The sequence below is a fragment of the Orycteropus afer genome, unplaced genomic scaffold (assembly GCF_000298275.1).
Source record: "Orycteropus afer afer isolate SDZICR_OR568_19922 unplaced genomic scaffold, OryAfe1.0 scaffold00918, whole genome shotgun sequence".
Lineage (NCBI taxonomy): Eukaryota > Metazoa > Chordata > Mammalia > Tubulidentata > Orycteropodidae > Orycteropus > Orycteropus afer.
The window spans coordinates 121805-137779 of record NW_006922505.1 but is presented as its reverse complement, the minus strand read 5'-3'; the positions used below and the strand labels follow the sequence as shown (position 1 = coordinate 137779).

Here is a 15975-nt window from a genome sequence, read left to right as displayed (position 1 = left end):
CAATGGCAGCTGGTGGTGGTGGTTGGTTGGTACTGGTTTTCCTTTGGTTGACCATCTCTTCAGTACAGTCTTCTGCCACTGTACTAAGTGCTTTCCTTATGTAGATATGTTTAATTTCTCCAATACCTGTAATAATAAAAGTACCTTACAAAGGGTATTTACTGTTGTTACTCCCATTTGATGGTTTAGATAATTGCCTGAATGTGAGTGATAAAGAAATTCAGCCAGGGGCAGACCTCCAGTAGGTGGCAGCACAGAGGTGGTAGCTTATCTTTATTCAGCACGTTATGGTTCCAAAAATGCTTTTCTGTAACCTATGCTGGTCAGGTCAGGTAATTTTCTAGTTTTACTGATGAAAAAAACTGAGGCTTAGTTAAGTTCCTTTGCATCCCCAGCAGCACAATAGCCAGTCAGTGTAAGTCATGCTTCACACCTGCAGTCTCTTGCCCTGCACCTCTGTGCTGCAGTGTGTCCTTTGAACATCCCCTAAGTGCCATCACTGTGCTAACCACTAGGGAGCACAAGATAATTAGAACACAGTCACTGGTCCTGGAAACCAGTGGGGAAGACAGATTTTGTGGACGAATAATTGTAGCTGTGTAGTAAGTGCCTCCCTTTGGGCAAGGAATCCAAAGGGAGAATTGATCAACTCTGCCCCGAGAAACTGGAAGAACATCCATGAGGAAGTGCCCTATGAACTGAGCTTTGAAGGGTAGCTAGGAGTTGACAGGCCAAGAAAAATCATGTGGTCTAGGCAGGATGGGGAAGAAGCAGAGTCATGGGTCGGAAAGAAGGTAAAAGGGGAATGGCATTGTCTTCCTTAGTGTCCTCTGAAAGTATCATGGGCCTGCATATCGTTGTTGTTGTGTGCCCTCGAGTCAGACCCGACTCATAGTGGTCCCTCCTTGGGTTTCCGAGGCAGTATCACTATAGAAGTAGGATTGCCCAACCTTCCTTCCGAGGAGTGGCTGGTGGGTTTGAACCGCCAGCCTTCTGGTTAGCAGTCAAGTGCCTTAGGCACTATGCTACCAGGGCTCCTTTTATCAACATAGTGGGGTGCAAAGACCAGGTCGTTATGCGAAATCGGTGTTATGCGAGTGTTGGGCTGTGCCCCATCTTCAGTCCTGGTGTTCCCCACCTCCTAGTTGCTCACTGCCCATTGGGTGCTCCGAGTACATCTTGGGATGTTGCAAAAAAGACAAGGAGGCCACATCGCCTGACCTCCTTTAACCCCACAAGAGGAAGACAGAATCAGCATCAGTGACGCTAGACCTATTACTGCAAGGCCAGACATGCTGCCTCCCTCCAGCCCTTTCACCAACGGTTTCTTCCAAAGCACCCACCACCTCTCTCTTGGGTTCGATAATTCACTGCAGTGGCCACACAGAACTCACAGATTATGGGGTTTATTAGGGAAGCACCAGGCTACAATTCGAGTTCAGGAAAACTACTCAGTCTCTCTCCCAGCCCACCGTCTCTCAACAGTCTCTCACAGTCTCTCTCCCAGCAGTACATGTCCCTTAGTGTCTCTCTCAGCAATGCATGTCTCTTACGTCTCTTTCCCAGCAGCGCGTGTCTCGCAGGAGCATGTCCTTCCTCAGCCAGCAGTCAGAGAAAGAGACTTCTTCTGCCTCTAGGAGGCCTCCTTTTGATCCTGGCAGAGTGGCCAAACTAACCAATCATAAGATCAGAATTCTAAGCACCTGAGAGAGAGCAGGAACCTCCCAGAACATTGCTTTGTGTTGCGCCCAACAGAAATACCCAGGTGGATAACTTTTACAATCAGGAGCTCCTCAGTTGCTCACAGCAAATTCTACTACAGAGTTTACAAAGACTTATGGCTAGAAAAGCCACACTAAGTAATTCACTCACCATAGATATGCATGGTGTGGCAAGCCTCCTTTCCCCACCACCATAGAACCTGTGGGGTTTGGGGTAGTGGTGGTCCAGTGTTGCTGGTTGCCTCCTCCTGCCCACCCTGGGTGGGAACCACTCGTCCTCCACCCCCTACCTCCTGCCACTCAGCCTGAGCAGAGATCCTGCTTGTCTCCATCCACCCTGGCTCTGCAACCCTGCACAGCCCCCTTTCCCCCTCACTCCCCCCACTAACCTAACCGCCCCAGCCCCTTCAAACCCTTGTCTGGCCTCCTCCTACCCACTTGCGACCTTGTGCTGTCCTGCCATTGCTCCGTGCCCTCTGTGGAGATAGTTGATCACTGAGGAGTAGGTATGTTGCTCTTCAATTGCCTTTTCCCTTAGTAAGTAGTAACAGTGGGCAAGCTAACCACATCAGTACATTATTTATTTTATTACATTATTCTTTTTAACAGCTGCAAATTACTTCTGTTTTTTATGGTTATAAATAAAAAATATATTTCAGTAAATGTTTTTGTACGTATGTCTTACACTTGAGTAAATTTTTATTTCTGAAGGTGGAATTGCAAAGTTGAAAGTGTCAAGTGTAGATTTCCATACAGAAAATTTCATCTTCTATAATGTGCTCACATTCTTTGCCATTTTTCTTTGCCATATAGTTTTGCTTCTTGCTGGTTTTGACAGGGTTCTTTATATTTTGTATCATTAGCTCTATTATATGGTGAAACCAAATGTGTTACTGGTTCTGTGTTCAAAGTTCAGATACTTTCTCCTTAGCTGTAGAAATAGCTTGATTTATCAAATTTGTTTCTAAATATATTTTTAAATGCATTGAATTGGCTATGAAATCTCATGGCTAGTGACCAGTCCTTGACGAATATCCTATAAACCGTCCTCCAACACACAGCTTTTGTTCTCAAGCCAGTTTTGGTGAGGCAGACTTTCACTAAAATCCAGTTAGTCCTACTCTGAGGATGCTTAAAGTCAGTGCTCGTTTCATTTGTCCCTCATGGGCAGTTAGTGACTGATTATGGCCACATTATATAAAATGCTACCATTGTCTCTCTGTTAACAAAGGACATTGTTGTTGGATATCGTCAAGTCGATTTTAACTCACAGTGACCTTGTGACAGTAGAACTGCCCTGTAGGGTTGATAGCGTAGCAGCTAAGGTACTTGACTGCTAACCAGAAGGCTGGTGGTTCAAACCCACCAGCCACTCCTCGGAAGGAAGATGGGGCAATCTACTTCCGTAGTGATACTGTCTTGGAAACCTAAGGAGGGGTCACTATGAGACGGGTCTTACTCGATGGCACAAAACAACAAACAACAGCAATCTTTGCAGGAGCAGGTCTCTAGTTCTTTTTCCCTTGAAGCAGCTAGAGATGGGTTCAAACTGCCAGCCTTTGGTTAGCTTCTGAGCGTTTAATGTTGTGCCACCAGGGCGCCTTAGCACAGTTCATTAGTAAATGTAAAGCTGGGTATACATGGTATTCTCTTCTTAGGAAGAAGAGTCACTGAAGACACAGTTGGCCTACTTCACCGAGAGCAAACACACTGGGAGGCAACTGAAAGACACGTTTGCAGATTCCCTCCGCTACGTCAATAAAATTCTAAACAGCAAATTTGGATTCACCTCTCGGAAGGTCCCTGCACACATGCCTCACATGATTGACCGAATTATTATGCAAGAACTGCAAGATATGTGAGTCTTGCTTGCATTTCTATGGCTTCCATATTTTCAGAGCTAAGGCTGCTTGAAATTTGTGTCTCTGCTATGCTAAATTTATGGCTGTAATATTTGGTGATTAATTATATTAAAGATAACATCTAACTAAATGGGAAGGGGAAAAAATTCTATCCCCACAAATGTTGTTAGGTGCTGTTAAGTCACTTCCAACTCATAGAGACCCAAAGACAGAATGAAACACTGCTGGTTTCTGTGCCATGCTCAGAGTCATTGCTGTTTGAGCCCAGGGTTGCAGCCACTATGTCAGTCCATCTCATTGAAGATCTTCCCCTTCTGCTGACCCTTTACTTTACGAAGCATGATGTCCTTTTCCAGGGACTGTCCCTCCTGGTGATATGTCCAAAGTATGTGAGACCATGTCTCACCATCCTTGCTTCTAAGGAGTATCATGGCTGTACTTCTTCCAAGATAGATTTGTTCATTCTTTTGGCAGTCCATGGTATATTCAGTATTCTTCACAGCACCGTAATTCAAAGGCATCAATTCCCACCAATGTTAGGGACCATTTATAATTTGAATCTGCAGGGCTTATTCTTTTATAATTGGACAGGTTCCCTGAAGAATTTGACAAGACATCGTTTCACAAAGTCCGCCATTCTGAGGATATGCAGTTCGCCTTCTCCTATTTTTATTATCTCATGAGTGCAGTCCAGCCACTGAATATATCTCAGGTTTTTGATGAGGTGGATACAGACCAATCTGGTGTCTTGTCTGACAGAGAAATCCGAACACTGGCCACCAGAATTCACGACCTGCCTTTAAGTTTACAGGTGTTGTATTTTCTTTCCTAAACCTTGTGACATGTGAAATGATGTTTTAAATTTTGGCACTTTCTGTTTTTTCCTCTGACAGATTTCAGTTCAGTGTAAGTAAAAGTAGTTCTTGGTATTTAGTGAGAGTTTGACCACAGTCCCTTTTTAATAGAAGAATTAAAACCAAAGTTCAAGTTTGTGTTATGAGATTACATTGTAGGCTTTTCATCAGGCATTGACGGGATTGTCAGGATTGACACTGTGCTCTTTGGAGAAGAGCTAGAGTATATTGCATGCAAGAATCCTGCGGAAGGCCTTTCAGGGGCTCTTCAGATGTAGTTGGCTCAGCCAAGCCTGTGACACTGTACAGTCCACTGCGTCCTGGCTTCCTCCCGTCCCAGGAGTAGGGAACTCACCAGTGAAGAGTGCCAAGATGAGCAGGGTCTCATAGCATGTCCCTTGGTGACTCCTTTGGACCGCCTTGGGTAAAATGGTGTCTCACAGAGCAGTATGTTCTTTGAAACAGGGATGAAATACTTGCATTTGTATTGTCCCATTCTGCTATTTTTTAGTTTTACTTACTGTTTATCTTAAGAATTATATAGTCATGGTTTCTTGGAAGATAATATTTAAACCATTTTTGGAGACTTACATAATTTTTATTTTTAAAACCACAGTCGTTACTTAACGTCCACATAATAGGTTTATCCTTTTATTTTGCTTTTTAGGATTTGACAGGTCTGGAACACATGTTAATAAATTGCTCAAAAATGCTTCCTGCCAATATTACTCAACTAAACAATGTTCCACCAACTCAGGAAGCATACTATGACCCCAATCTCGTAAGTGGCATGAGTTAACTTTTCTGTACAACAAAATGTTTTATGGGTGTACAACAGCTTGCTTTTGTTGTTGGTGCCATCAAGTCAGTTCTGACTCAGGGTGACAATAGAACTGCCCCAAGGGTCTTCTGGACTGTCGTCTGTATGGAAGCACATCACCAGGCCCTTCCCTGCAGAGCCCCCGGCCTTCAGGAGTCCTGAATGTTACGCCACCAGGAGTCCTTCTGTACAACAGCTTATCCGGTGTTATTTACACCGTTTCAAAAATGACAGGCAGGTTTTCTACTTCTATCTTGGGTAGAGAGTAGTAGCACAGGTAATCCAGAATCATTTATATCTTTTTTTTTTCTTTAATTGTGATTTGGGTGAAAGGTTATAGAGCAAATTCACTTTCCATACAGCACTTCACATATGCTTTGTCTCATGACATTGACTACAATTTACCACAATGCACAGCTCCCCTCCCCATTCCTTCTGATAGTTACCTCTTCTCTGTGTCCATCCCTCCATGTACTCTGCCCCCTGAGGTGTCTTCCTGCATATAAGCAGCCCTTCATTCTCGCATGATTGTTTTCTCCAAGGAGTATATCTACTTCATGTAAATGTTCAACTCTTATGCCTGTGTTTTGTTTGGCTGGAAGCCACAGGTGTGGGTTCAATTCCAGGCCTGAAGGGCAGCTAGGAGCCATAGTCTCAGTGGTTCTACCAGGCTCTATCAGACCAGCAAACCTGGTCCCTCTTCCCCCCGACCCAAATGATTTTGAGTTTTGTTCCACATTGTTCTCCCTCTCTATCGAGGATCTCTTCCATAGATCTCCCTCTGAGTGGTTGACAGTGGTAGCCAGGCACCATCTAGTTCTTCTGGTCTCATAGTCATATAGGCTGTGGATTGCATGGTGTACCAGTCGCGAGGACTAATTGTTTCCATGAATCTTTGGTTTTCTTTATTCTTTGCTCTGGATGAGGAGAGACCCATTGTTGCATCTAGATGGCTGCTTGCAAGCTTTTAAGATCCCAGTTGCTACTCGCCAAAGTAGGAGGTGAAACAATGTTTTGTGTAACATGTTATGCCAATTGAGCTTGATGTCTCCTGTGACTATGGTCCTGAGCCCACAGGTTCAACTACTTGCTCCCTCTGGGTAGTTGGCTATGACCAAGAAGTAACTACGACCTTGTCCCTTGTCAGCTGTACTATACACCTGAGATTTCTTACAGAACATACAAATATGCTTGTAGAACCATTGTCTGCCAACCCTATACATAGTGTTGGGTATACTCCCTGCTGCATGGACATAACTGACAGTTCAGCCTGTCTACCCATCTATCAACCCTTTACCTGTGTTTGCTTTCACTGACAACGCAGTACTGTATGTGCAAAAGGGTTCATCTTTGTTGTCTGCACCTCCCAGGTACCTCTCTGTGTCTTCCTCTTCCTCAGTGCCACCATGTTGATCACACATTTGGTACATTGCCCTTCTCTTCACCCAAATCAATACTTATCTCTACCTTTCTAACACTGTGCCCTCCCCTCACCTCCCCCCACCCCCGGTAACCAACAAAGAAAATTTCCTTCCATATATAAACCTTCCCTTGACTTTTACATTAATGGACTAATACAATATTTGTCCTTCTGGGATCGACTTATTTCACTCAACATAATGTCCTCCAAGTTCATCCATGTTATATGGTGTTTTGCAGATTCTACATTATTCTTTAGGGTTGCATAGTAATCCATTGCTTGTATGTACTATAGTTTGGTTATCCATTCCTCAGTTGATGGACACCTAGGTTGTTTCCAACTTCTTGCTATTATACATAGTGCTGTGATGAACATGGGTGTGCATACGTCCGTTCTTGTCACGGGTCTCACTTCTTTAGGATATTTACCTAGTAATGGAATGACTGGTTCAAATGGTATTTCTATTTCCAACTTTTTAAGGAATCGCCATACTGCTTTCCACAGTGGTTATACCATTTTACAGTCCCACCAGCAGTGTATGAGAGTCCCAATCTCTCTTTATCCTCGCCAGCATTTGTTATTCTCTGTCTTGTTGAACTTTGCTGCTAGTGCAAGATGGTATCTCATTGTTTAGATTTGTATCTCTCTAATGGCTAATGATCGTGAGCATTTCTTCATATGTTTGTTGGCTGCCTGAATATCCTTGGTGAAGTGTCTATTTATGTCTTCTGCCCATTTTTTAATTGGATTGTTTGTCTTTTTGTTATTGAGGTGTTAGAGTTTTCTATAAATTCTAGAGATAAGTCCCTTGTCAGATACGTCATTGCCAAATATTTGTTCCCAATATGTAGGTTCTCTTTTTGACTCTTTTGGAGAAGTCTTGGAAGCACATAAAAATTTAATTTTTATAGAAGGTCCCATTCATCTAGTTTCTCCAGAATCATTTATATCTTGCTTTGGGAATATTTTTTTCCTCCTAATGGGTATTTAAGCTAATATTCAGATTAGTTGCTTATATTCTGTAAGTAGACATCCTGTTTACTAAGAATGGCAGAAGATAGTTCAAAAGCAATGTAAGTGGCCTAGAAGAACAATCCTTGGGTTAAACATTAAGCAAGGAAACATTCATCAGGTGAAATGCCATCTTTCATCACAGCTAAATGTTTTGACGTTGGCACTTTCTTGATGTTACCAGATGGGGTCAGTGGATAATTTGCAGACAACTACTTTGGGGTGCCATGGAGCCCTGGTGGTGCAATGGTTAAGCACTAGGCTGCTAGCTGAAAGGTTGGAGGTCTGAACCCGCCAGCTGCTCTGTGGAATAAAAGAGCTGGTGATGTGGTTCTGTAAGGAGTTGTTGTTGTTGTTGTTTGCCGTCAAGTCGGCCCCGACTCATAGCGACCCCTCCTTGGGTTTCTGAAGCAGTATCACTACGGAAGTAGGATTGCCCAACCTTCCTTCCAAGGAGTGGCTGGTGGGTTTGAACCGCCAGCCTTCTGGTGAGCAGTCAAGTGCCTTAGGAGTACAGCCTAGGAAACCCTGGGAGGCAATTCTAGTCTGTCCTATTGGGTCATTAGGAATCTGAATCGACTCAGTGGCACATGACATCATCATTGGTGTGCCATCCAGCTGAAGTGATTGGAAGAATCTGGATTCTAAGATGTATCCCAGTTTCAGAGAAGTTAAAATGTAAGAAGTTTGCATCTTAGAAATGGTGAAACAAGGGTATAGTATAGTCATTAACATGATGTTTACAGTTAATTTTTATTGATTTAAGGAGCTCTTGTGATACAGTGATTAAAGCATTCAGCTGCTAAGCAAGATCAGTGGTTCAAACTCCATTTGCTGTTCTGTGGGAGTAGTATGAAGCAGTCTGGATCCTTAAAGATTTATGGCCCTGGAAACCTCATGAGGCAGTTCTCTATCTTAAAGGGTTGCTAGGAGTCAGAATCGACTTGATGGCAGTGGTTTGGTTTTTAGTTTATTGATATATGGAAAAATGCTTACAATATAAAAAGAAGTAGAGAAAAAACAGAAGTAGGTCCATAAACATGATATGATATCAGGCATGATGACAAGTCACAGGTAATTGTTTATCTTTTGTTTTTTTTAGACTAGCATTTCTGGTACCTTCTGTGATGAATAGCACTTGCTTTTATAATCAAGTAGTATGGTTGATATGAATCAGTCAGTCTAGAAATGAGACTGCATCAGGGTAGTTGGTTCAAAGGGGGGGTCTCATCCTCTGACTTTTCAGCTAGCAGCCTGGTGCTTAACCATTGCACCACCACATAAGCTCTGATAACAGAATAGTAGCTCATCTTGTGGCCTCAGCACTTGCTTCTGGACCTTTGGCTCAGTCCAGTTGCATAAAGTACTTTATGTTTGTGAAAAATCCTTTGTAAATGTTCATTGTCATTTACAAAGGAGCTCTGGTAGTATGGTGGTTAAGGCATTTGGCTGCTAACTAAAACGTTGGTGGTTCACACTCATTAGCTGCTCAATGGAAGAAAGATGAAACGTTCTGCTTCTGTAAAGATTTGCAGCCTTGGAAACTTGATGGGGTTGCTATGAGTCAGAATCCACTCAGTGGCAGTGAGTTTGTTTTGGAGTCATTTACATGCATGTTTTTAATGAATGAAAAGATACATGTGCAAATCACGATAGGTTTTACTCCTTCCTACAGAGACAACAGAATCAATTTTTTTTTTAAGTTAGACATTAGATTACATAGGTGAAACTTCTCAGTGTTAAGACTTTTTAAATATTGATAACTCTTTTTTCTATTTTCCCCAAATTTGAGCTAGCAGAGTAGTATAACAAAGCTAAAGCAATCAACTAAATCATCCAGATGTAGATGATTTGGCTTAGATTTTTTCCCTGCAAGCTGATGTATTAGTCAAGAGAACTAAAGTTTCTGTCCATTGTCAGGAACCTGGGCACGTTCTGCCTCCATGAGGGGAAAGTGGGCCTTCGTGAGTGCAGGCTGCCCTCACCTGCATTTTCCACTGTCTTCCTGGTGGGCACACCCCCCACTCACACACCCTGAGGTGGCCAAGACAGAGGAAGGAGGAAGGATGCTGGGCTCACCCTCAACCTTTCTTCCTCCCCAGTGGTCCTTGCTTGCTTCTGGACGATACAGTAACTGTGCTAAAAGGTCAGAGTCCAGTGCACTTCATTCTTGCTAGAGCCTTTTTTAGCTCTCTCGCAAGACTTCTCTTTCACACACTTATTTCCACATCTGTCCTTTCACTTGTCTTTCCTCCTCTGGTTTTCTTTCTTTCTCTTGGAGCCATTGCTTTATACCTACCAGATTCCCATACTTATACAGAATTCACAGAAGTGCTATTTTCTAAGAAAAGATGGTACACGTGTGTAAAATAGCCATTCAGCTTGCCTTGTTATAGGTACAGTGAGAGACTATTGAGACATTTTACTTTTGAAATTTGCCCATCTTCATTCATTAGTAGAATAATATTTTAATGTTTTCCAAATTTCTGGATTGAGAGTTAGAATTACCAAGTATCTTTGAGAGCTAAGAAGTGAGTAAAGCTGCTTTGTTAACAATTAAAGTTGGTGTTTTGAAGCCCATCCACATAAACTTTTAGTTATGTTGTTATGTGCCGTCGAGTCGGCCCCGACTCATAGCGACCCCTCCTTGGGTTTCCGAGGCAGTATCACTACGGAAGTAGGATTGCCCAACCTTCCTTCCGAGGAGTGGCTGGTGGGTTTGAACCGCCAGCCGTCTGGTTAGCAGGCAAGTGTCTTAGCCACTATGCTACCAGAGCTCCAGCAGTGTTAATTAACATTGCTCGAACAAACTCTTAGCTAGGATATTGGCTTCATTTTTTTGTAATTAACTGTGATTACACATGGGATCAAAGAATGGATCTTCTAATTATAAGAATCACACGTTAGCTTGTGAGTATAATGTAGACCAGTGACCAACCAGTTCATTATATTTTGTGTTAGGAATTTATTTTCTTTCTGAAGAAAACTGTAACAATAACTTATAAGACTGTTTTAACTCATAGTGTGGGGTAAGTGATTGAAGTCCCTGGGTGGCCCAAATGGTTTAAGCTTGACTACTAACAGAAAGGCTGGAAGTTCAAACCCACCCACTAGCATCGTGAAAGAGAGTCCTGACAATCTGCTGCTGTAAAGATGATAGTCGAAAAGACCCTTGGGCATCCTCCAACACATGGGGTTGCCCTGAGTTGGAATCAACTGGGAGGCGATGGGAAATGGAAGAATGTGTGATTAAAATAAAACTATATTTATAAAAATAGACAGCCTGCACCAGTCAGATTTTTTAAAAAGATAAATCATGTATCTTGATCACTGAGTATTTTTGGTGGCCCCTTGATCTTTATGCCTGAGGTTAGTGCCCCCCCACCTCACTCTGGGTCTGCTCCTGTGACCATGTCTGATCTGCTTGTGTGTTCTCGCAGCCACCGGTCACTAAGAGTCTACTTACCAACTGCAAACCAGTAACTGATAAAATCCACAAGGCATATAAGGACAAAAACAAATACAGGTGAGTAGTATGTACATATTTTGTTTAGTTTAAAGATAATTACAGAGGTCTGGCATTTTTGTAATTGTATAATATCTATTAAGAATTCTTTTTAAAATTACATGAGACTATTTTCTTTAGTAATACTGAAACAGGAAGTAATTCTGTGGAGGTTGAGTCATTGAAGTTTTGCTTTTTTTACCTATATAAATCTTTAAATGTTTTGATAATTAGGTTCGAAATCATGGGAGAGGAAGAGATTGCTTTTAAAATGATCCGTACTAATGTTTCTCATGTGGTCGGGCAGTTGGATGACATACGGAAAAATCCCAGGTACTGGGTTTTTTAAAATTATGTTAAATTTTGCAAATACACATCAAGAAAGGGCCCTTGGAATAGAAGGAAGTGATTTATTTCTGTTGGGAGCAGAGAGAAGACCTAATGGTAGAGGTAACTTTTCTGAGCTGGACTTGACCAAGAGGTATGAGTTTGGGAGAGAAGGGAGGATCCTGTAGGTAGAGACACAAACTCAGTCTTTGATTCAGTTCTTTTGGGTATATACCTGGGAGTGGAACTACTGGTCCATATGGTAGTTTTGGTGGCGTAGTACCTAAGGCATTTGACTGCTGACCAGGCCGACAGTTCAAACCCACCAGCCACTCCTTGGAAGGAAGACTGGGCAATCTACTTCCGTAGAGATACTTACTGCCTTGGAAACCCATGGAGGGGTCGCTATGAGTCAGAACCAACTCGACGGCAGTGCGTTTGCTGGTTTGTTTAATGGTAGTTTTATGTTTTACTTTTTGGAGAAACTACCAGATTGGTTTTGGAAGTCTTTTTTGGTGCTAGCTTATTGCCCTCCCCTTTCAGTCATTATTGAGCTGTAGCAGTACATATGGGAAATTTACTGTTTTAGTTGTGTCTTGTATTTTTATGTTTTTGTGCCAGTTTGAAAAGTTGTTGGGATGAGAGTATGCATAACTATTTTCGTGATCTCTCAATGGACAGGGTTTTATTAAAAGGTAACATGATAAGGTGGGCTTCTCCAGAAGCATTGGCCAGACCCCGCTGTGCCTGTGTACTTGAACAGGTGTTCTGTTTTTCACTCTTTTCTTGTTTCTTTGCTTTGTTTTGTTTTACTTTTATGGAGGCTCATTATATAAGTTAGGAGCAGAAAACCACAGTTCTCACTGGCTTACCAGTTACAAGACATGGTTGGTCCACAGAACGAGGAGCCTGGGGCTAGGCTGCCTCCGGGCCTCCCTTCCTTCGTCCCTCAGGTCTGCTTTCCTGTGTGTGTGAGCTTCATCTGCAGGATGGCTGCAGTGTCCTAGATGTCACCTGCAAAAAGGGACCACCTCTTCCTGTGTCTCTCCCCCCAAGCTGACATTGGAAAGGGGAGAGAATCACTTGGACTAGTCAGGGGCCAACTCTGAGGCTGGAGTAGGATCACCTTCTCTGAGTCAGATCAGAGGCAGAGATAAGCTGAACAGAATGAAAGTTCTCTTAGGAAGGAAGGACTGGGAGTGAAACGGCTGTTTGGCAGGTACTCAGCAGTATCAGCTTTAACTACCTACTGCTCACACATACCGTTTGTCTCATTCTTATACTTTTGCTTTAATTTTTCCCTAAATTGGGGGGAAAAATAGTATAATAAACCCCATAAAACCATAACCCAGATTTTCTGCTGATCTGTATTTTGTCATATTTGTCTCTCTCTTTATCTGTGTGCATGCATATGCACACACTTACTTTTATTTTTTGGCTGAACCATTTTAAAATAAGCTGCAGACATTCACATCTACACACTTCACATCTAATAATTTTAGCACAAGTCTTCCAAAACAGAGACAATCTGCTTTATACCAGAAGATCTTTACCACACACTTAAAAAATTTATTTAAATGATATCATCTAATGCACCAAAAACAAAAAACCGAACTCACTGCCGTTGAGTCAATTCGACTCAGGGCGACCCCTCCTTGGGTTTCTGAGGCGGTATCTCTACGGAAATAGATTGCCCAGTCTATTCAAACCCAGGCTGGTGGGTTTGAACCACCAGCCTTCTGGTTACCAGTCAGATGCCTTAGGCACTATGCTACCAGAGCTCTCTATCTAATGCACAGTTCATATGAAAATTTTCCCAGTTGCCTTCCAGTGCCCTTTATAGGTGTCTGGTTTTGATCTAGGGTATAACTGAGGCTCATGGTTGCATTTGGTTGTCATACTTCTTCAGTATCCTTTAATTTCAAGCAGTTCTCCGAGTTTAGAGAATAGTGAGCCTTCATGTACTCATTACCCAGCTTCAGTAATAATCACTTCGTGATTACTCTTGTTTCCCCTAAACACGCACTCCCTCACTATCACCTCCCAATTATTTTTAAGTAAACCTCAGACATTGTATCACTTCATTGTAGATTTTTCAGTGTGTATCTCTAATATATATGGAGTCTGAAAAACATAACCACAATACCATTAACACATCTAAGAAATCAGTAATAATTCCTTGATATAATTAACTCTGGTCAGTGTACACATTTTCTCATTTGTCTTATTTAAACATTTATATATTTTCTGTTTTTAAATTTGCTGATTTGAATTGGTATCCACTAAAATCCATTCATTGCAATTAAGTCTGTGGGTTTCCCTATCTCCCTTTTTTTTCTTGACTATATAATCTTGTGTGTATGTGAAGAAACCCAAAGGTGTGTTCTGTACCTTTCCTATACGTTGGATTTCTCTAATGCATGTATGCCAGTTGTTTAGTATATTCCTATGTCCACTATATTTTTTATAAGTTGCTAGTTGGATTTAAATATCAGTGTGTGGGGTTCTTTTTTGGTTTTTTTTTTTTTTTTTAAATTTTGGTACATCTGCTTACAACAGTGGTGTCATAGCCACCTCCTGTTTTAATAAGCCCTAAGTTTAATGCCTTTTGCCTTTGAGGAACTTGAAACTGGTAGGGAAGCACATGCCATAATCCCTTTTGCCAGAACTCAGGCATCTTACATTTGACTGAAGACATTTTAAGTAGAACTCATCAAACTAATAGTATCTGTAGCTATAAGACACCATCTCTATTTTAATTCTCTACGGGATAATTGTTAGGAATATAACTATCAGTTCATAGGACTCAATTTTAGAGGCTTACTAATTTTTCCCCAGCTGCTAACAAAATGTTACAGTCAATTAACTACATTGATTTAACAATTAAGGACACACTGAGTAAAAGTCCTTAAATTCATTTGCTCACATAGCTAGAAGGCAGTTTCAAGATTATCTACCCTAAACCTCTTAGTTTACAGATGAGGGATAGCTAAAGAACAAGTTTACAGAACATTAGAGACTCTCCAGAGAATCGTATTAGTAAATGTACCAACGTAGGGTCATGCATTCACTTAAAACATACTTGTAGTCCCCATTCCTTGGTTTGTTTCATATGATCACCAGTAATCTTGGGTCTCCGTTACTGCAGGAAATTTGTTTGCCTGAATGACAACATTGACCATAATCATAAAGATGCCCAGACAGTGAAGGCTGTTCTCAGGGACTTCTATGAGTCCATGTTCCCCATTCCATCCCAATTTGAGCTGCCAAGAGAGTATCGCAACCGTTTCCTTCATATGCATGAGCTGCAAGAATGGTAAGTTCTCATATTTCATATATTTACTTATTTCATAGTTTATATTTTAGAGTGGTGAAACACCATTCCTGTGTTATTATTCATTCTTCAATTTCTTTGCAGAAACACAGTCAGCATTTTTTATTGAGCTTACTGCGTGAAAGACACTTACTGGCATTTTAAGGGATTTGAGAAAATAGTTAACTGGGAGTCTTTCCGTTTCTGCCTTTGCTGTTAAAGTCCGTTCTGACTCATACATAGCAAGCCAGTAGTACAGAGTAGAACTGCCCCATAGGGTTTCCAAGATTGTAATTTTTTTTTGTTTGTTTAATGCATTTTATTGAAATATAATTTATGTACAGTGAAATACACAAAACTAAAGTGACATGGGTTGATGCATTTTTTTTTTTTTTTTGCAGTGCTCCCTCCCCTCCCCTCCCACCCCTGGCAACCAAATAACACAGAAAGTTTCCCTCCATATATAAACTTTTCCTTGACCCTCCAAAACAACGAACTAATACTATATTTGTCTTTCTGTGGTTGACTTATTTCCCTCAGCATAATGTCCTCCAAGTTCATCCATATTATGCAGTGTTTTGCAGACTCTACATTATTCTTTAGTGCTGCATAGCATTCCATTATGTGTAGGTACCATAGATCCACTCTTCCGCTATAAATCTTGGAGATAAGTCCCTTCCCAGATATGTAATTATCAGGAAGTGAATTTGTTGCTGTCATTTTTGTTATGTGCTTTTTCATGGTGTCGATTTCTTTGTTCCATATAATTCTCTATGCTGAGCTTGTTCTGTTTATGAATCATGTTGTCACTTCCTTCATTGCTATTATTTTAGTATTTGCTGAATATTTATGCCGGTCCTCTTTTTTTATTTTGATGTGAAGGTTTATCATTTTTCTTTGAGGTTACCCTGTGATTTATAGTTTTCTACCCAAGTTTAGAACAGTTCGTTCCATCTTGTAGTTGTCTTGACTTCCCTACCATCCAGAACTTCTGTAACAGCACTGTTTTTTCCCTCTTTTTGGTTTATAGTTGTTCTCATTTGTCAGTTGATGTCTCCAGTTCCCTGTTTACAATCTTGTAGGCTTATTTACTTTGGATACTTCCATAGCTGGGTTGGTTTCTGGGTTATATCATCATGTGT

General features: G+C 41.4%; 1 protein-coding gene across 1 annotated transcript in view; it reads left to right on the top strand.

Moving 5' to 3' along the window:
- The window catches only part of GNPTAB (N-acetylglucosamine-1-phosphate transferase subunits alpha and beta), a 112321-nt gene that overhangs the window by 77325 nt on the left and 19021 nt on the right, over positions 1-15975 (top strand). Inside the window, exons 14-19 of the mRNA XM_007958305.2 lie at positions 3380-3579; positions 4175-4394; positions 5105-5218; positions 11129-11214; positions 11428-11526; positions 14669-14836. Of these exons, the coding sequence (XP_007956496.1) occupies positions 3380-3579; positions 4175-4394; positions 5105-5218; positions 11129-11214; positions 11428-11526; positions 14669-14836 (887 nt within the window). The remainder of the gene's footprint in view (positions 1-3379; positions 3580-4174; positions 4395-5104; positions 5219-11128; positions 11215-11427; positions 11527-14668; positions 14837-15975) is intronic.